Source organism: Fringilla coelebs (assembly GCF_963513975.1).
Source record: "Fringilla coelebs genome assembly, chromosome: 19".
Classification (NCBI taxonomy): Eukaryota; Metazoa; Chordata; class Aves; order Passeriformes; family Fringillidae; genus Fringilla; species Fringilla coelebs.
The window spans coordinates 5,771,884-5,793,804 of record NC_140045.1 but is presented as its reverse complement, the minus strand read 5'-3'; the positions used below and the strand labels follow the sequence as shown (position 1 = coordinate 5,793,804).

The window sequence follows — 21,921 nt, the reverse complement described above, 5'->3', positions numbered from 1 at the left end:
CAACAGAGTAGTTCAGAAGGAAAGGCTTTCTTGGTAAGAAACACCAGCTGCCTTTTGTTCTATTAACAGGCAGGAAAAGCCCATTTAACTTAAGACATAAAACTGAATTTAGTTTAGAAAAACACAATAACCCTGTACAGGCCATTCACTTAAGGGTTGCATTTGATGATGCTTGTGGGCTCCTTCAATGCAGAATATTCTGTAATTAATTGTCTTTTTGCACTTCAACCCTGCTTTTTATTGATATTGTATAAAATTTTGGGTGAAGCCATCTGTAATCTTTGGTGAGGACAGAGGTGCATTCTTACAACAGAAACACATATTCATGTCCCAGTGATTTTGAATTACTCATGTGAGCAGTCTCCCTATACTTTAGTGATGACAATACTAGCACCTCTGCCTGATTTACATTCTGTTCCTACAGCAATTTAAGTCGTTATCTACTGACTTTCTCCTTTGAAGCTCAACATTAATCTGAAGGTTATAGAGATTTTACTAAGTCTCCCTTCCTTTAGACACATGTTCCTCAGCTGACACTTTTTCCAGAGGCTGATTTTTCAACACTAATAAGCATTGGAATATTGTAAACTTATCTTCTGCCTGAAATACTTAAAAATACCTGCTCCACTTCCAAGAGAGGCTCCAAAATGTAATAGCAGTGGCCTGTGACAACTGAAAAATCAAAGTTTTGAACTTTATTCTTCAAACTGTTGGCAGCAATGCTGGGGTTACCTGCTGTAGTAGGGGCTGCTCACAGCTGTCTTTGTGAGCACCTGGAGGAGTGGGGTTAGGAAAAAGCCAGTGATTCCTGTCCCCCCTCCTCAATGGCATCACTATCTGATTTAATCCTCCTCCCTGAGGAAGAGGAAGGTGATGTGCTAGTACAATCTGATTTCAAGCTTTTCCTCTATAAATGACACCACCATGAGGTGTTTTATGGAGGTTGTTTGGAGATTCACAGACAAGTCTGAGGTGTACAGAAGGTCTTAGTTACAGAGCCACTGTTTGTGATTTAACAATTCGGAGTACTCTAATTCTGGTACAGGCTGGATTAAACTATCCCAGCTGGCTGTCTGGTTCTCATAGGCTGTATATCTAACAGTACTGCTTCTTAAAATATCCCAAGTTGGATTTACAACACTGATTTCCCTATAAGTAATCCTTTACAATCGCTAGAACTCCCCTACTCAGAAAAAACATGTCTGCAGTTAAAGAAATGGCAGTAGCAAGAGGAGACTGGTGTTTCAGAACTTCCAGTTTCTCCCTTTTATCTTAATTTTCTTGCATTTTTGAGTTGGTTTTCTCAGCAGCTTTTAGCAGCAGTAAATCTCAGTTTCAAACTGTGTGTACACCAATACTTATCCATTTATTCAGATCCTGTTCTCACTTTCATTTTAATTATTCTGTAGCAAACTAAATAATTGTGTGTTTATAATTGGTCCATGAGTTTTTGGAAGGGGGGGCAAAGAAAAAAAATTTTTTTTAATGTGTTGTTTTTTTTAATATGGTCTCTTGTTTGAAACTCTCAAGCCACTGAGTTTGCGAAAAGCAAATAATTAAGGTCCTTGACTTTCTGCCTAGGCAGTGATAAGGCTGCCACAATGCACATCTGCCAACTGACTGCAGGTCAATTTTATGCTTAGGAAAAAACAATTACCATAAAAGTTTTTTATGACTTTGCCACATGGTAAAGTTAAAGGGTCCTATTTTTACCATGAACCTTTTGGAAGTTGCCACCTTTTTATTTTAACAAGGCAGTGCCTGAGCTACAGCACTCAGGCCAATTCTGCTGATTAAATGGAAAGTGGGCTTTTTCATTAAATGATATACACTCTGAAGCATTAAAACCTGTTTTGCAGAGAGGGTGTCTTAGTTAGAGACTTTGCCTAAGCCAAGATTTTCTTTTAATCATTATAATACAGTAGGATGCTCCTGCAAAGAACAGAGCATTAAACTCACTGGAGTCCATATCAGAGGGACAAATAAATACTCAATTTATTTATTTAAGCATTCCAAAGCCTGCTTGCCTTTCCATGTTACCAGTGCCAAACATATTGATAAAACTGATACACAGTTTTAAGGCCATTAAACTTGAACTATTTAAATGTTACTTCAATTATTCTGTCTACTAAAGTGATAATTGGGAGCCAAAAACTAACCAGATTACTGTAGAGATATCTTTTGACAGCCTTTAACACCAAGTTATAAACTGAAGCCTGGAAATTACAAGCTTCTTGGTATCATTCAGTCCATAGCACATTCTGAAGCAATCTGCTATTTCTAAGCTCTTTTTCATTACATATTACTACTCCAGTGCTCTTCAACTTGCTCTAAGTGCCTGCCCACTTGCAGAACTAGGCAATAAAGGTCCCTAAAATAAACTTCTTCCTTAGTGTGGACATCAGGTAGGCTTTCCAGATGTGTAAAGAACATTACAGGTGGTTCAAGGTGGACTGGGGGTGTTTAAAGGATCCTGCTTTGTCTGGACTTGGATTTGATTTAGGCCTGAGCCAATCTAAGTCTTGCAGTGCTAGGAGGGAGAGGTGCCATCCTGTCACTTGTCTCTCTGCAGTGTCTTGATTCTAATATGGCTTGGAGACCTCAGTGAAAATGAGGGGAGAGACATGGATGGGAATGGAGGAAAGGAGAAGCAGGAATAATTCTGATTGTGATCTACTGGAATACATGAATGTGGTGGGTCTAGCGCTGGCCGAACGCTATGCACCAACTAGAATATACTTACTTATTTTCTGCTACAATACAGGATTAGGAGAACAGCAAAACAGGCTGAAACTTTCAAGGGTATAAAGAAAAACTTTATTAACAGAACTAAAAGAACAATAAGAATCAGACTAAACCCTTCAGAACACTTCTTCCCCCCCCCCCCCCCCTTTTACACTGACTACATACAGAAACATTCAGTCAGTTTATCACTTCTGGAATAGTCTTTCTTCAGTTCACTTAGGGATAGAAGTCTCTCTTGTCATGCTATGGAGACTTCTTCACAAGAAAACAGTTCTCTTGTGGCTTTTAATTTCCATGAATAGCAGTCCACCAAAAATCTGCAATCATGAAGTCCCTCCCATCTTTTGCAGCTTTCCCACAGCTGCGTTTATGGGCCATGTCAGTTTATGGGGTACTATTTTTAAGGATGAGCTGTTCAATAGCAAAAGTTCTCTTATCTATCTCTGAGATCATCTTCATCCCTGGGAACAGAGGTCTTCTTTCTATGGGGGTAAAGGGTCTTCATCACTCATTTCTCTCGCCCTATTCAAACTTGTAATGGGATCACAGCTACTTCAACATCTGCTTGCTTTAGCATAGATGCCTTTGCTCATATCTACAATTTCAATGCTTCATCCCCCCATGCTTTTCAATGAGCTACAGGGAAAAGGAGTCTCATATACCAATTATATCTTCTCCATAGCCTTACAAGAGGATTTCAGCCCAGGACTGAGGCACCTCCTCAATCCCTCCCATCTGGGACTTGACTTCTTTACTGACCTTCATGTCTCATGTGGGTCTCTCTGTATCTTCACTCTTTCCTTTTCTTTCACTTGAAAGATTTGATGTTTGTAGGTTTCATCTGTGCACTAAAAAGGTTAATATCTTGCCCAAGCGGCAGCTGGAGCAGTTGAGGTGGAGTATTTTAGACTCCACTGGAGGGGCTGGGCCGGGATAGCAGAGGCCCGTGCCCGAACAACGGCGGCTGCTCTGGGAGGAGAAGGGCGTGTAGGATCTCGGCAGCCAGGCTGGAACTCAGAGGCCGCACCCGTCGGTCAATGGCTTCCCCTCCCCCTGCCCAGCGGTTTCTGGCGAAACTCAGCAGTGGCAGACTTGCAGCCAAACTGCGGGCCCGCCTGGCCGTGCTGGGGGAGCAGGACCGGCTCAGCCAGCGCTACACTGGAGCCGGCCCTGTCCCTGCCGGGACGGGGCCCGGCGGGCGCCCTGCGAAAGGACCCGACCCTGTGGCAGAGCCCACCTGGTCTGGCTCGGCCGCGCGGAGGGGGCCGGGATGGCCTTTTACCTTTACTCAGAGCAGAAGAAACAAAAAGTTCCTGCGTGTTATGAGTAAAAAGTTGTCCATATTTTTAAAAGTTGCAAAGTTCACAAGTTAAACCAATTGCTACCAAGTTGGAGTTCTAACTATTTATTGTTAACAATTTCATGTTGTAATCTCCTGTTGTTAATAGTTTCCGTGTAATTGCCTGTTCTTAATAGTGCCCCGAGCCAGCCCGCCGCTGCCCCGGGTATGTCCCAGGAGCGGGAGCCCATCCCGTGAGCGGCGGGCCCGCCCCCGCTCAGCGGTGGGCCCGGGAGCCTCGCGGGAACCGGCCCGCCCCGGCAGCGGTGGGCCCGGGAGCCCCGCGGGAACCGGCCCGCCCCGGCAGCGGAGGGCCCGGGAGCCCCGCGGGAACCGCCCCGGCAGCGGTGGGCCCGGGAGCCCCGCGGGAACCGGCCCGCCCCGGCAGCGGTGGGCCCCCCCGACCCTCTGTCCCCTCGGCGCGGGTCCCAGCCGCGGCAAGAAAGCGCCGCAGGGCCTGGCCTGGGTCGCCGTGTCCCTCAGGGGCAGCCACTGGCCAGGACCCTTCGCCCGGTGCCGCCCTGCTGCTTCCTGAGAGATGGCAGCCGGACGGTGAAGAGGACAGGACGTCGGAGTTGACATGCAACGGGGAAGCCCCCCACTAAACCTAGCAAAAAGATCCCTAAAAACAACGAGCCAACACAGAATTAAGAGATCAAAGTGATGTCTGGACGTGAGGAACAGAATCCAGAGCCTGCTGAGACGCTGAGACCCTTTTGGCCTCTTTTCCTAGCCAAGGGGACGTCGGCTGGAGGGAGGACCCTGAAAGTCAAACTGAAAAAGTGAATCAGGGCATTCCGTGGTGCTCTCGAGAGAACGGAACCCCCAGCTCTGGCTGCAGACTGGTGGACAAAGCTGCGCTTTGGTCATTTTCTGTGCCACACCTGGGAGCAGTGGCAGCGTGAGCACAGATCTCCCCACCTCAGCTGATCGTTTTTAATAAAGGCATTTAAAAGGAGAAAGATCTCCTGCCCTATTTATTTCACTAGGCTTTTTTCATTTTAAAATGTGCATCTCACAGGGGCATGTTTTAGTCTTTATTTGGCTTATCAGCATGCCTATTCTCAGGGCCAGCCAGCAGTTGGTTTTGCTAGGCACGGAAGCTCTTAACAGCTTCTCCTGAAACATCACTTCCGTGTCTGGGCTCATTCCCTCCTCACCAAAACTCAATTAATGCAAAACCAGCACAGTCACCCTTCTTGGGTAACTTGGGAATTGTTTCCCCAGTAAAACAGAGGTTTCTGGAAAGCCCATAGAGAGTTTGTCCAACACAGCCGAGAGGGCCAGCCCTGGCAGTTCAGTCTGCAATTAGCAGTCACACAATGCAGTGCAATGACTTTTCCCTGGTTCCTAAAGCCAAAGCCAGCAAATATTTGTTACTATTCTTACCTGCACCAGCTAAATTATGAACCTAGGCAGTTGTTTTTCTTTATCCCATCTCCAGTGACAGCATTATCTAAGGCAGGAGTGAATAGTAATTGGCATCAAGCCTTGAAAACACGCGTGACATCACAAAGACACTCTCCCAGGAAGTCAGCTGGCTTGTTTACAGCATTCCCGCTCTCACTGCTGAGAGATGTAGATGCAACATCCCCCAGTGCTGAGAGCTTGTGGAAGAGCCCTCATTTATACAGGCAGCACTTGCATGGGTGGATGGACACTCGAAGAACTCCATCAGCAGCTGCCCTTCCCTGGAAATCTGCAGCCATTCAGCACCACTGATTTGCATCTGGGTTTGTACTTTGGAATACTGTGTTCTAGAAAAAAGACTTAACTGTGCAGGTATAGGCTCAAATTAGTAATTAATGCTTGACCTTGCTGGAGTTCATCTGTCCACCTGCCCAAAACAGATTTTGAAACCTTGAAAAACACACCTTCAAAGGACAGAATTCACCTCAGTATCTGAAAGGGAGTCCTTGAATCTCAACTCCTCCTCCTGCTGTCTGTGCTCTGTTGTCAAGGAAAATGCATCTCCACAGAGTGATTTGCCCTGTCCTAAGAGACCCAGCTCTGGCTGTCAGGACTGATTAATCCTTTGAAGGTGCTGAGCTCTTTCTATTCAGTGCAGGAGGATTCAGACAACAAGATGAATCCTGCGCACACTGCAGATCCAGTTGTGCCTGACTGACTGACAGCAGTTTCCACTAAGCTCAGTTTTCTGCTCTTATTAAAAATTGTTGAGATCTCTGTTAAAACCACCAAATATTAATAGTACTTCAGAACTCCAACTTTCAAAAATAGAAGAGCCTATAGCTAATAACAATAAGTATTGTCAGACAATGCTGTACATTTTTACATTGTTATAGTCTAGGACTGATGAATTAAAAACTTAAAAACTCTTTTTAAAGCATCTGAAATGGTGGTGATACATTAGAAGTGCTGTGGTATGTGTCAACCAGATTTTTGCTTTCCTGTTCAGTCAACTTTTTTTTGTTTTAATATTGCTCTCATGTGTCTGAACAGCAAAGCAAAGACCTTGTTTACTACAGCATCCTTTACTTTCAGTGTTTAAAGGAGCAATACATGATGAGTTCACTTATAGAATTGAACAAAGGAAACCAAAATCAGTTTTGTAAGACATTTGTAATTTCACAGAAAAGCTGCCACAGGCTATATGTAGCTTATAAAACAAAGCTAATGATTACCATCAATTATAACATCATGATGCAACAATGCTGCAATTAATTTCTTACTCCTAAATACCTGCTGTTGCTCAGTGCCAAAGAAAATGACACACATTAAGTGACTCATCACCAGTCTGTGATGCATAGTACAGATGTTAATTTGATTACTCATCTCTGAGAAAATAAGTGCTTTATGATGAAAAAGCTGTTCTTTTTTGGTATTCTGAAAGAATGGTAACGGAGTGGCTTTAAAAATAATCCCTAAAGTAACACAGAGTTACTGTGAAGCGTTATTTTGAGTTGTAGAGTTGGACACTGCGTAGTGCACAGCCATGGCCCAAGCTGGAGGAGGATGGGGTACTGCAAACCTCATGCATCTCTTTTATGTGAGAATGTTCCTATATAAGGAAAATGGAAGGATCCCATTTTGTTTGCCCCAGAAAGTCTGCAAACTTTATTGTAAATCTTGAAAAAGGGCTCCATTTAAGCCACTAAAATATTTATCTAGCAAGAATAATGAGCCATTCCAGAATAGGTATCGGGATCAAGAAATCATGGTCTTTCTTGGGACAGGAAATAGATATTATAGGCATGTAATTAACATAAAACATTACTATTCTGCCAGGGACTATGTATGCAGTTAACTTTATTTCTTGAGCAGAATTCTGTGGAGTCATCTCCAGAATCAAGTATCACCTTGTTTCTGCATGAATCAAAGGCAGGATGGTACTCAATGTGAAGTGTTACACACCAGTGAGAAGCCAAAGTAGCCCTTCTGTGGGAGTTTGAAGCACTTCCAGCATTACTTTGAAGTTAATCTCATACTTCCCTTTACAAGAGACATAAAGGCCCCATCCAAAGAGACCTGATTACTTTGTAGGTAGCCCAGATGAGGATAGAATGTGTCTCTACATAAAATAAACACAGCAGTGTCATTATAGATATGAGTAAAAAAATTTGCAGTGCTTGGTTGAAAAAGAAAACAAAAATTCCCCGATTTTCAAAATGGCTACAGGAAAACAATTTTTGCAGATTAACTTGCAAATACCTTCAGGCAGAAATAAGAGGTGGGTAATTCCTAGTGGTACTACCCACTACGGTGACATACCTCTCCAGAAAAGGCCTGGCCATTGAGGAGGTGCTCTGATCCCTGGCTGTCCTCACTGCCAAAGTGTAACCGGATTTCCTCCAGGCGGTGACTGTAGGTCATTGGGCCCCCGGAGATGTTCACCAGGTGCTCCTTGTCTAACCGGAGGGATACGTGTCTCCCTGTGTTGTACATTGTCCCACTGACCTAAACAAAGTGGAGAGGAGAAAAAAAAAGGATTTTTCCAAAATAATCTGCAAAACTTACAAACTGATTGGAGATTTGGCTCTTTACACACCTTCACTCAAATACAGCGATGCATCTTGTGGTTGTCAGATGAAACAACCAACCTCAGGTCACACTTCAATTTCTGCTTTACATTGTGTATTCAAATATTTTGCTAAAACCCTATGTACACATTTTAGCCTTGGGCTGACATGGTGAATAGGACTGTTGCACTTCTAATTAAGTAGGTTTTTAGAGTACTTTTCTTGCCAGGTATGAATAATGGCTTCACTTGAAAATTTCTGCACAGGAAATGGGAACATTTCAGCTGACATAAATTATTAAAGTACACTTGAACAAATCTAAAATTTAATTTTTTGCCCTTCTTTTAATATTTATAACAAAGTTACCCAAAACTAAAGGTGATGCAAAAAGCTGAGATGCAATTTTTCATTAATAGGGAACTCTATGTCTCCTGGAGCTGCAGATAAAAACTTTCACTGTCTTCCTATTCAAGTCTCTTTGTTTTGTTATAAATATTTTATGTGTACAATTGCCAGGTCTTTTAGCCAGAGAAGTACAGAATTAATTCCAATTTGATTATATATGTCTAGTTCATGCTACACATCAAATAGCTCCTTAAGATTCATCTTTATTTTTTAAAAGGCTGAATGTTGTGCTTCTTTTGCAAACTGATTTACAGCTACTGTAATGAAAAATGATTGCAGAAATTTTTCATATGGAATATAATTCTTTTATGATTTCCACTGTCGTAGAAAAAGTTTCTAAATCAAGAAGTTCTTTAATTTATGCCATTAGAAAGTCAAATATACCAGTTTGAGTTAGAGTTATTATTTATTTAAAAACATTCTGCATGGATACAAATTACACTTGAATAACACTCATTTAAATTAAGAAGCAGAAGTGTAGCAACAATATGCTTTGTTGCACTTCAATGTAAAATTAAAGACACTGCTGACTATTATGTATTATATCCTATACTACATCAATATTATGGTAATTAATTGTAATTATTACCATAATTAATATTATGGTAATATGCTGCAGTGTCATTTTATCTATAATACTAATTACTGAGTTTAAATGACCTGTTTTCTTTCACAGTATGTTGTAAAAAGTTACATGGAACAGACTGTGCACTTGAACTAAATGGAGGAGAATAAACAGCTTTTGATTGTTGTGGGTCTTTGCACTTTGATACAGATATTCTACTGGGTTTTTGGTGTTTATTCCAATTTAAAGTAAGCAGTAATAAATTTCTTATGAAAAGGCATAAAGACAGATATTCCTGTTTTCTGCAAATAAACCACAATGATTTTATTTATAAATGCACCTTACTTTTTCTACTTGACTTTGCATGCACAATAATTAAAAACAAGTTTAGCTTCATAAGTCAAAGAAGGTTAGTTTATTGAACTCAGTTTCAGTACATTGCGTATAAATGACACAAAGTTGATAATCATAACTAACAAATGGAGTTTAAAAACAAACAGGGGAAAATGGAAAAAGCCTCTTATTCATATTTGGAAGCTCATGCTTCACTGAACCCTCAGTAAAATTCAGCAGCTATGCAAAAATATTCAGAATCCATTTTCTTACTTAAATTGGCATCAATCTCTAATGAGGTTACCATTATTTTCTCTCTCCAAGTAAAACTGACCCAAATAACCCCCAGTGGGAATCAAATCACTCTCCACAGAATAGAGAGGGGAAATGATATGAGGCAAATTCATGAACAGGAGTAACATTTGTCTATCTTATTTCCCACTTCATAAAAATGCAGTGCTCATAATGACATGGTATTGACTTTTGGAAACCAGAATTTTCCTGCATAGCTGCCGATGGGGAATACCAGTAAAGCAGTGAAGCGTTTGAGGTGCCTCATTTCTGATCTGATGGGAAGTGTGAACACTAGAAGTGAGACTGTTAAATTCTCCTCAATGGGCACAGACTATGTACCAAGCAGAGCAAAGTCCAAGATCTTCAATATGAAAATACAAGGCCTTGGCCTTTTATGTGCTTTCTTAGGTTTAAAGGAAGCACTGGTTTTATTGCTGTGTGTGCCCAAAGAAAGAGGAGCTGAAGAGACCACTTGAGATTCAGCACCAAACTGCACCTTCAGGACATGCCCATTTATGAAGTAGGGTCTTCTATCTTCCATGTACTGAGATTACAGCTGAATGAAAAGGCTGAAATATTGAGGAACTTTTTTTTTGTGAGGAGACATTGTGACTTGCCCAGGCTCTATAGTTAGCTGTGCTTGATTATGAGAAGGACCATCATATGTGAATTGCTTTCTTGCAGTTCAGGATATTGTCTGGTTTATACATAACCCCAAAATCTTACCACCTTTACGGGCGTACATTTCAAGTATAACGATTTACAGTTAGGATGCAGAAACACTTGAATGTATTCACCCTCTACTTGCAAGCTCAATACCCACAAATGCCTTTTGCAGAGCAAATAATATATTTTCTTTTCCTTATGTGCAGTTTTAACTGCTACTGCAGGAAAATGAGGTTCTGGTCTTGTTCACTACTGGTAAGAGAAGGATTCTCCATATTTGTAGTACTGAGCCTTTAAAGTGATGGTGACTCATCTCAGAACAGCAAACTAAGTTGTTTTGGGGGAAAGCAAACTTGCATGTGGCCTTACAAAAGGTTGCAGGTGTAGAAGTTAACAAGGAAGTATTTTCTGCATTTTGTACATTACCCTACGAAGTAAACAGTATGGAGAGTGGGTACCTTATGGGAAAGATATTGCCTTTTCCTGTCTCAGTGAACAGTCTCTGCTGCTCCAAAAGGCACAGTATTTAATTTTTATATGCAGACTGGATAAAATGTTATAGGGTAGTTTAAAAGGATCATAAAAAAGACCTGTTAAGATCTATATAACAATTTTCTTAATTAGTCAGATGGATCTTAGGTGTTTCAGCATGGTGGCCTTTGTGCTGCTTCTTGCTCTGCTTTGTTCTCTGCGTGTTTGACTTGAAAGTTACACAAAGATGAAAACTCAGCAAACAAACCTGGGGAAGAAATAAGCACTAAATCTTAACCTCCTCTTTTTAAAAAAGATCAATATTCCCATTTATATTATATCCTAGAAATGAGACTGCTGTAGAGAAAACATATTATATCATCCATAAAGCTGATCTGAGAAAACAGAAAAGTCCAAAATCATACAAGTTAATGATTGGGCCACAATCTCAGTTGACCTCATTTTCCTCACAGATTTAGAAACATTTCCAAACAGGTAATATTATCCGTGGCAAAATCCCCAGGTAGAAGAGAGCATGGGCTTCAATCTTAATTATGGAACACTTCAACTTTGGTAGGCTTTAATTAATTTATTAACGTATTCCTGATGTAGTTATTTTCTTTTTAATCTCATTGCTTTTAATTCTTGCTTCACAGAGCTTTGTGCACATAATTCTCCAGCAGCATTTTTCTCTCTCTTTATCTTGATGCAAAATATCCATACGAGCATAGGCTGCTGATATATTCGATACTTCATTTCTCAATAAGATCTGGATATCCTGTGGTAGCTCTGTATAACTTGGCCCTGCGACCACAAAAAAAGTCACAATTCTGCTCTTTGAAAGGTGGAACATAAGCAAAGTCAGTAAAAATGCACACTCAAGAAACACAATCTCTTTCCTGCACATTTATCTTGAAATGCTACAGACTTTATGACCATTACGAAAAACCCCACAATAATAAAAACCCCCAGCAAAATCCCTAAACCAAACCAAAATCCACATAAAAACCAGTCCAGAAACATCCCTCCCCCCCCGAAAATGGTGGTTTTTAACCCATCATCTGTGGAAACATTTTTGCTTTGTCCCAGCTAACTCTGTATCTTGTTCCCTTCGTCTTTTCTTCCACAGATAGTACCGGACACAATACTTTTCAGAACTTCCTTTGTGCCCTACATCTTTATATTACAGCCTCTGTTAAAAGAGCCTCTGTTAAAAGAGGAGAAAAGGAAGCCTGTTTCAGGGTGAAGCCATGCTAGAAATGTGAGCAGGGAATGAAAGAGGAAAGGGGATGGATGCTCTGCCTTTCAATTCCTTGCTACATCTGCAGTTCATTGTCACCTTCAAGGGGTGGCACAGACCCTCTGCTTCCTGGGGCCTTTACAGATAGTGAAATATTACCTTTTGGATTTATTTAAGTTAAAAATGGGCTGAAGATTAGTTCCAATAATATTTTAAAAGTTGTATCAGAACCTGCCATTGGAGCAGCACTGAATGTAAGCGAGCAGGAAAATCAATTGTGTATGGCTGCCTGCTCTGGTGTCCTTGGATCTTATCTGCAATATTGGGTGTTCCTTTCTTTAGGATAAAAATAGATACCGTCCAAAGAAGGCTTAGTGCTTTGGAGGGAAACAAATCACCAAGGTTTGAGTTGTCTTTTGAAGGAGTTATAGTGCCCTGGTTTTATATGCTGCAATAACCAGCTTTTGATCATCTGCGGCCTGGCTTTTCCATCCTTTCCTCCTGGAGTGCTATGTTCCAGCAGAATAGGAAAGCAGCTGTGCAGACTCTGCGAGGGATGGGAATCGTGGACTTTCCTCCTCTCTGAGCAGCACCTGAACCACTCTACCATTACCTTTGGTTTCTGCAGCAATGGCAGCAGTTCCATGGGGATCCCAAGGAACCTGTGATGTGGCCGTGGATTTCTGCTCAGCTCCTCTCCCTGAGCAGCTCCATGAGGGACAGGTGCTCCATATAATATTTAGGAATTAACACTAATATTAACTATGTCATAGGATCCCCCATCTATGCATCTTCAGGTGAAAAAATGCAAAAATAAGTATGAAATTGTTTTTTTGTTTCACTGGGATATGTCAATATCTTTGCCATGGAAATGAATTTTCCTCCTGACAGTTGAGAATTGTCCTATGAAAAACTTCACTCTAACTAATGTTATCTGAACTTGAGTTTCTATGTGCAGTAATAAACTGAATCATTCTTCTGGGTCCCTCAAGCAAATTGCTTTCATTTAATGGGGTTATTTTGGTGGTTGTTCACAGTATCTTGACCATGTCCTGTGATATAAAGTTTTTTCCTTCCTGATTTAAATTGGCTGGACTGTAGAAACTACCCTCACCTCCCCTGTGCAAAGCAGAGGCTGCTTTTCCTTCAGGGTTTGAAAGCAAAGTTTACATAGACTTCAGGTCTGTGATCTGAAATCTGACTTTAGGGACAGTGTGGAAGCACTGCACCAAACCAGAATTTCAGAGGTAACTTGCCAGAGCTACCTGCTTTGCTTTCTGCAGCAGAATAATAAGAATTATATTCCTTTATTTCATGTAGTAGCAATGTCTACTACGTGAGAACTTTTGTTCTCTTAATATTGTGCTTATGGTAGCTGGTTAGTTTCAGTAGTTTTATGGTGTTGATTCCTCGAGCTGCCGCTAGAGGGGGCCTAAGCCGGAATATAAAATGGTTTGACGGAGTTGTTATTTAACAGTTCTTTAAAGACGTGTTTTGAAGTCTTCTCTTAAATAGGAGACAGCTGTTCTATCGCTTTCCCAAACTTTTGAGGCCTTTATCCTGGTCCTGGAGAATTTTCTGTGTGTAAGGAGATACATGTACAAAAGAACTTTCAAAATTGTATTTAAGCAGTTATTTTCTACAGAAGTTGCAGTTTTATTTAGGTGCTTTCAATATTTGAATATTTATATATTTGAAGAGTTATTTTATCCTAATACCTTTCCCCTGCCTTTCCTTTATGCTTAATCACTGTATGCAACATTATGTAAAGAAATTGTGGAAACGCTTTCTTTTTGAAAGTAATTTTAGGGGAAATTCCATTTCCTGCATGCTTTCCTTGCTGCCAGCAGAGAGCAGCGTCCACCCATTCCACACAGCCTTTACCTGTATCCCACAGGGACGGCCACAGCCAGGAAGAAAAGGAAAACTCATCTGGTTTATACAGCACGGCTGTAGTAAGCGGCTTTAATTCAGGAGTGGTGGATTCAGCTGTGGGATAGAACTGTGGGATCTGTTCCACAGCTCAAGAAGAGTTTGGGGGATTCAGGCTCTGCAGGTTTCTTGGTCATCAGATTAAACATCCGGAATGGCTTTTCTGGCAAGAATTCAACGGACCTTATGTTGTGTTTATGAAAAAAAAAAAGTGGAGAGAAGGGAAATAAAGATAAGAAAACACCACTTACTGAGAGGGAGCTGCAATCTAATTGCTGGGCTTTGAAGAACAACAGGCACCATCATCAATATTTGATTAAAAAAGGCCCGTGTGAAAAATGTAAAATGTAAGAGAGAAGTGTAAAGATTAACATAATCTTTTCATCTTCTCAGTTGAAAACTTTTTAAAAGGAAATGATGTTAATGAGCCTAATTAACCCATTTACCGGCCTAATGTAATGTGTCATCTACCAGTATATGACATGACACACTTTTTTTCTGCTTTTAAAGTACCAATTTCAGTAGGAACGTTTCCCATTCACTCCTCTGCATTTTTGCTGGTTTACTTACCATGAGACATAAACTTTAAGGAATTTAGAGATTTTAGAGGAGCTGAGGTTTTAGTTACAGATAAGCTTTATTAGAGTTAATAAAAATAAATGGGTAGGCCTGGATGAAGTTAAGAGTTAGCAGTTAACTAATAATTGATTGCTTGTCAACATGATATTTGGTTAGCTGGGTTTCTAATGAAGAATACAGAAACTGATAAACAGCTCTTAGGAGCATAAGACAATTGTAGGCCTCCTCTGTTCTGAAACCAACTGAGGACAGGGAATGGATGTTCTACCAAGGGTTCATTTGTCATATTTGCATTGAAAAGGTAGAAAGGTCAGAATGAGGAAGACTTCATTTACTTCCTCATTTTGGGACCCCTCCCCATGAAAGGGACTGCAGACCTGTTTCAAGGAACAAACTATGCATGCGTAATAGCTTTTCAACTAATTACCATATGAAGCGGGGAATGGGATGTACCAAAGCTATGAATATGCATTTGTATTTTGAGTATTCAATACTTGTACAGATAAAAGGACTCTGTAATCACCTGTAAATTGCGGTGTGTATTTGGGAGCTATCCTGCACGCTGCTTGTCGTGGCAATAAACATACACTTTCTAACTTTAAACTGTTAAAGAGTCTTTGTCCATCACAGTTGGATATCGGTACTAGATCAATATCCATAACATTAATAAATCACCCAAAAATGACTGGTCCATAAAAAATATGGAGTTAACATCATAAAATAAATATTCAGCCTTACTGGTTAATGAGCACAATATGTCAAATTTCAGTAATCAAAATAATGTGTTTCAATAATGTATACTCCATTCTGTAACAAAATACAATTTTAATAGAGGACCCGCAGGGTCATGGTTAGTCTTGAGATAATTATATGCCATAGGATGTGCAGGAATGAAATTGCTCCAAGAACACTGGTAACACCCCACAGACTGCAGGTGCCACATGCTGCTTTTTAGGAATAATAAAGTGCTTCATTGTGATGCCTTGTGAAGGCTGACCTGGAACAGAGACTAGATGAAGCTAAAGAATAAAGCAGGGATTTATCAGGAGGCCTTAACAGACCCACCTTGGGCAGCACAAGAGTGCAGCCAGGGCTGTGCCCCAGGTGAACCCAAAATGGTCACAAAAATGGACAACCTGTCATGAGGTTTCACACTTTTTGTAAGTTTTGGTCCATTAACATATTGGAGCTAATTGTTCAATTCCAGCTTTAGCCCATGCAGTCCCATCCTTCTTGTTTTTCTCTCTTTGGTCCACCATTATTCATGCTCTTGGGCCTGAGATCTGAATTGGTTGTCGTTGGGCCCCCAGCTAGAGAAGGAATTGTTTTGTCTCCCTACTATGTGAAGAGAGCTTACTATCCCTTTATGTGAAGCCCAGACCCACACAGTAAAGCAGCACAGAATCTGAAAAATATAAAAGCTAAAACCTGAGGCATCAATTCTGTTTCCACTACTCCATTAATACAATGATTTCTGCTTGTTAGTAACTATGGAGCCTAAAGCAAATGCAGCCAAATTTATGGTGCCTTGCACTGATAATTGCTGGGCATGCTGACACCAGCTTTGCAGTGATATCATTCTCTCCTTAATATAAAGAATTCCATTGTGAATAAAAAAGGTATTTTGGGGCATTCTAAGCCAGACTGCAGAACTCAGCTGTTAACAATCCTCAGCTGTTAACAATCCTCAGCTGTTAACAAGTGTCCACTGCCACTTTTTTACCACTGATAGCAACCCTCATCCTGTGCTGTGACAGTCACGAGCATTACATGAAGGAGGGGAAAAATACATTTGCATGCTCTTCTTAGTTTCTTAACCTTAGTTTATAAATAGGATAAGTAAAAAAGTAATCAAAGGAATAACTGTGTTTTGGAGAACTCCTTACCCTAATGTAGTCTTGCAGTCTATAAAGAGATTTTAGTTTGGTTTTGTTTGAAGAATCTGCATTAAAAGTTGTATTAAGGATAATTTTTGTCTCTGCTAAAGGGATGTCAAAAGAGCTGCCTTATCAAAATCTGAAGGCTTACATAAATATTTAAAAGGTTGTAAATGGCAGAGAAGCCAACAAATTTATGAGAAATACAGATCAATGAAAAATTGCTCTTTCCATTTTTTATGTGGGTTCAAAAGGTAAAATTGAGTATGTTAAAAAACCAGAGGGCCTGAGTTCCGTTTTAGTGAGTTACACTGATACACTGACCTTTGGAGCTGCCTGATTTCAGAGCTCTTCTTTCAGAGAAGTCTTTGCTTGAAAAGCCAGAGGTTTTTCAAAGGAATCCAGATCAGACAGAAATTTATAGGATGTATATTGAAATTAGTGTGTTTTAATTTCCTTATGTTTACTGTCTAGCAAGACAGACTTAGACATTTGATGCTTAAATCTCATTTGATCAACTGTGTATTAATAAATATGTTCCAACTTTCTAAGATCTTGATTTTGCTTCTACATTTTCTTCAGTACTTTCATTCCTAAAACATCCTTCCCTGCTGAGAGAATGAGATATAGCCAACTGATTGATTGAAATTCTCTTTTAAACTGTTGGTGCATCTTCTACTTTATTGTTTGTGCATAGTATTAGCAAAAAGACTGTGCTAAATAATTTGAGAAGTATCTTTCAGGTTAAGTAATTAACACTGTAGTGTTGTGTAGGTTATTGATGTACTCACTGCTTTATTTATCTGGGTCTATATATCTTTTTATATATATCTCTATATATATCTATTGAAATGAAATATTTTATTTTTTACTAACTTTATTAATAGAAAGGAGGAGAAAAATATCCTCTCACAGAGGCCAAGATTAATAAAAAGCCTTTGTTCTTTGTTGTTTTGCATGCAGAGCAGCAGATCCGAGTGCCTGAGAATCCCAGAGCTTCCTGCCCAGGGTAAAGGATGTGACTCAAAGATCATCTCTTATACACCACAGTCAAAACACACCATTATTAAGGTTAATGATTCAATTTTCCAAGAGCTAGAAAGCACCACATGTTGTAGTTATTTATTTCTGTAGTTCCTTTGCTGCCAGGATGTTTGAATTTCTAGGCCTATTAAGTTTTCATAAACTCTCTAAAATAAGGAAGGGACTGTTGCTGTCTTTTGTGATCCTTTGCCTACTCTAGCCATGATGTTCCATGAACTGATCCTAAAGAAAACCGCAGCGACTGAGCTGTGGTGTAGCCAAAGAAGCATGGTGATGATTTAATTAAATTAAAAATGAGTGGAAATGTAGAGTTTATAAACTCAGCTTTTTAGCCATGAAAGGGACAAAAGTTTTATGAGCTTTTTTGGAAAGTTTTTGAGAATAGTGTTATTCATAATATTCACTGCTTCTCAAATCAGTGCCAAGAAAAAAAATTCATAATTATTGTAATATAATTTCCCAAACCCTGTATCTCTAGAGGTAAACTAGTATTTAGATAACTTGAAATTTGACCTCAATAAAATTCATCATGTGTCAAGGCAAATCCTTTGTGGCATGCAAAAATTGTCAGCTATTCTGCCTACTAGCATATTTCACTGGGAGTTGTTTTGGTTTTTTTTTCAGCAGAAGAGAGCTGTTTTGTCCTGGCCTGCTTTTTCTATATCTTTAAAGAAGATGAATAAATTCGCCTTTCCAGCTCAAATTATTACTGTTCCAGTTTGAGATAATTGTTTTACTGTTCTCATTTTGTCTGCCTCAAAAGCATCTGTGTACTTTTTATGCTGAGAAAAGATCAGATCTACAGAAGAGGTTGAAATAAAAAAAAAAAAAAAAACAACCAATCCCTGTCCTGAAGCAATCTTTGCTTTTCTTGACACTTCCCTCTCTGCTAAAACTCTTCACTTTTTCTCCTGACAATGCATAATGCAAGGTGGATAGAAGAGTAGGAAATTTGGGTTACAACATAAATTTGAGCTCCAGATTCACTTAGGAGCACTCCTCTGCTTAACTTGGTCAAGAAATTTTGGGTTAGTTCTTTCCTCTTTTATTTTCATTTTTGGTTGGTTTGGGGTTTTTGTTTAGTTGATTGTTTTTTTTTTCCCATTCCCTGCCATGTTTATGGACTCCATGGCTACGGGGGAAGAGCCAGTCCTTTGTTCCACATACCAGTCTCCTGTAAAGCTCCTTGTACACAGCAGTTACATAAATTAGTATTTTTACAAGTAACCAAAACCAAGGCTCTGGATACCAAGAAGAACCTTTGCCCTCTTAGATCATTCCCATGTATGTCTTATTCCACTTAGAGTGAAAGACACGTTTCCATTATCTCAAATCCTAAAGAAATTGTGAGAAACTATTCTGAAAAAGGGTATTAGGAAACCAGTTTTACTACTGTGATAATTTTCCACCAATTCCCCTCTGTTTTCTTGGTTGCTTTGCTTACACAGTAACGATTTATCTGGCTCTTCAAAAGAATCCATAAGTAAAAGAGGAAGGAGTTATGGGATAAAGTTAGCTAGGAATCAGCATATGAAAATGCTTTTCCAATACAGATACCATCTAGATGAGAGAGAATCTCAGCTTTCCATACAGAGAAGTTAATTTTTAAGAAGTATTTATCACCTACATTCTAAGAGTTTCAGGAATGTTTCATCTGTTGAAACCTGTTGGCAAGTTCATCTCCATTATCTTCCCAGGAAGACTCAATAGTCCGTTTTCAGCTATGGATCTACAATCCTATTTATCAGCAATTGCTTTTCCTCCTGTTTTTTTTTGGTTTTTTTTTACCTTTTTCCTTCTTTGTGGCCAGCTGGGGCTGGATGCTCTCAAATGCCTGTGTAGGAGGATCTTCCCCAGCTCTGGGTGTTTGCACAAGTATTTCTGTGCTCACAGTCCTATTTGGGATTAATTAAAGCTGAGGAGTTGCGAGGTGCTGAGCATCTTACTGACAGTGTAAAGACAGCCTTCCTCTCTTTATCCCTAACGAAGATGAATTTTAGAGTTCTTTCTCACACTCAGGTTTGCTGTTCTTGCCTGCAGAAGAGGAAAATACTTGAAATGTGCTTATGTTCATACTAATTAGACAATGCTTAGGCTAAACTGGAGCTTTCAGAAATTAACTCTTGCAGATAAGAATAAATATTGCTTACAAGAGTCCAGTGAAAATTTCAGCACACTTGGTATTTTTAATGGTTTTAAATGCACAGATTCCACTGCCCCTGAGCCACTGGAATCTGTGAGCATTACCTGGTTTTGGTATGTAATTGGTGACTAATATAGGCTAAAATAGAGATAGGAATTGCTCCAAGTCCTTCACTTAGAGAAAAATGTCCACTCCCTGATGTAATTTAAAGATTTGTATGTCTAATATGGCTTATGTCTTATTATTTTCATACCAACTATTACTAAAGCCTAGATGATGCCTAATAAACAAATCCTTTGATCATCTTTAAAATGATGAACCTATTGATTAATTTAATTTTCTCCCACAAGATATTGCTATATTGATTTTAGCACCCTGTTTTTAATAAACGGAATTGCTTGCTATGACAGTCCTGAAAGTAGGGCATCAACAGACTTGGCAAAGGACTGAATTTAAAAGGGAAATTTTTGCTGGAGTTCTGATCCATTATCCCTCCATTGCTGACATTCACTTGTAATGCGAACACTGGGCCAAAGTGCCCAATACCTTGAGATAACATTCTGGCCACAGAAGAAATGTGGTGGGAACCTCAGGGCTGGGCCAACATTGGAACATTAAAAAAGCTGCCTCTAATTGCAGAGATATTTTTCATCACTGTTGGAATTTACTTTTTTCTGAGTATATGAAACCTCTGCACATGTTCAGGAGTGTCAGGGTGTCTTCAATCAGTCTGCCTTACACAGCTGAGTGGCTGGGCAGAAGGTTCACATGATGATGGCACAGCTATTAAAAACCAAACGAATAAAATGGAAACAACAGAAAATTCTAGTACACCTCAGACTGTAACAAAATTTATGTAGGGGTAGACATCCTAAAATGTGCCAGTTAGAATATAAAAAAGACTTTTTCGTTTCAAAGTTCCACCTCAAGACTGAGTGCAGCTTGTGTATTAAAACTGTGGGTTTGTATGTATATGGATCCACTTGGGAACTCAAAGCATTTATATAATTATCCAAGTACATATGTGGCTATTGGCATGTCAAGTCAGAGATATGTATTCAGGGTATAATTCCAGCTCTTTTAAAAAAGTTTGGGTTTTTTTGATTTCTTGGTTTTTGTTTTTGTTTGTTTGGTTTGGTTTTGTTGGTTTTGTTGTTTTTGTTTAGGTTTTAGTCTTGGTTTTGGGTGGTTTTTTCTCTGTTTTTTTTCTGGTTCCTTTTTTCCTGTTTTCCATACCAGCCTATGCTCTCACAGCATAAAAAACCCCAGCTTGAAACATAAATTCATAGAGCCTAGAGCATAACAGAAACACTGAGGGATTACTGAACATTATGTGATACACACAAGCTGATAATTGACAACTTAGTAATAGGTATTGAGTAAAAACCTGAATAGAAATATTATGGCCAAATTTGTTTAAATATTGTTGCTTGTTGTCTTTTTCATTTATGTATTTTAATAAAAGGTTGATACTCCTAAATCCCTGTTTTCATTGTACGTTCTGTCTCACAAAAGCAAAGCAAAGTCAAACCAACAACCTCTAAGATAAAATATCTACACTCAAGGCAAGTGTTCCTCAAAGTCTGGCCACCACCCTGAAATGAGGCACAAGGTGGCAGATGTCAGTGATTTAATTCCCCCTGACCCACAACTGTTTCCAGCAGCTGCCAGAGGATGAAGCCCTGTGCTGAACGCTCACGGAGACCAAGAGTGCTCCACACATGCTCCAAGTCAGAGAAATCCTGATCTAGGCTAACTTTTTACCTATCCAGGCACCTTAGCTGATGTAAACTCCTTCTCTAAGTGCTAAGTAAATAGAATTCTGTAAGTCATAACCTCCTAGGTTTCTAATAATCCTCAGAAATTACTAAATACCTCCCTTAGGCTTTCACATTAGAAAAATGAGAATCCTAATATTTTTACCTGTAACTGTGCAAAGGGATTTTTCCTCCATCTTTCAGTGAATTGGTTAGTTTGATCTCTTTTTTTACTGTCCTATACATAGGGGATAGTCATATTTTAAAATGTGTTTTTCGTGTAATACCTGTCCCTGTGTTACTCAGGAAGTTAAACACACGTGGGGGGCTCTCAAGTGTTTCCTGATCTTCTGGGTAAACTCATTGCCTGTTGTGTGTCTCTGTTCTTGGTGTTTGCAGAAGAATTAAATATTTTCTACAAGTCTGAAACTCACCTAAATACTGATGAAAGTGTGCAGCACAGGGATGTGTGTGTTCTACCCACAAGGAAATGCTCAGTGAACATCCAGCCTTTCACTTCCACAGCACAGTGCTACCTAGTATCCCAGCTA

General features: G+C 39.7%; 1 protein-coding gene across 1 annotated transcript in view; it reads right to left on the bottom strand.

Moving 5' to 3' along the window:
• Positions 1-21,921, bottom strand: part of CA10 (carbonic anhydrase 10) — a gene marked incomplete at both ends in the record, with an annotated part of 211,046 nt that overhangs the window by 31,926 nt on the left and 157,199 nt on the right. The window contains one exon of the mRNA XM_084218375.1: positions 7,817-8,002. Coding sequence (XP_084074501.1) covers positions 7,817-8,002 — 186 coding nt within the window. The remainder of the gene's footprint in view (positions 1-7,816; positions 8,003-21,921) is intronic.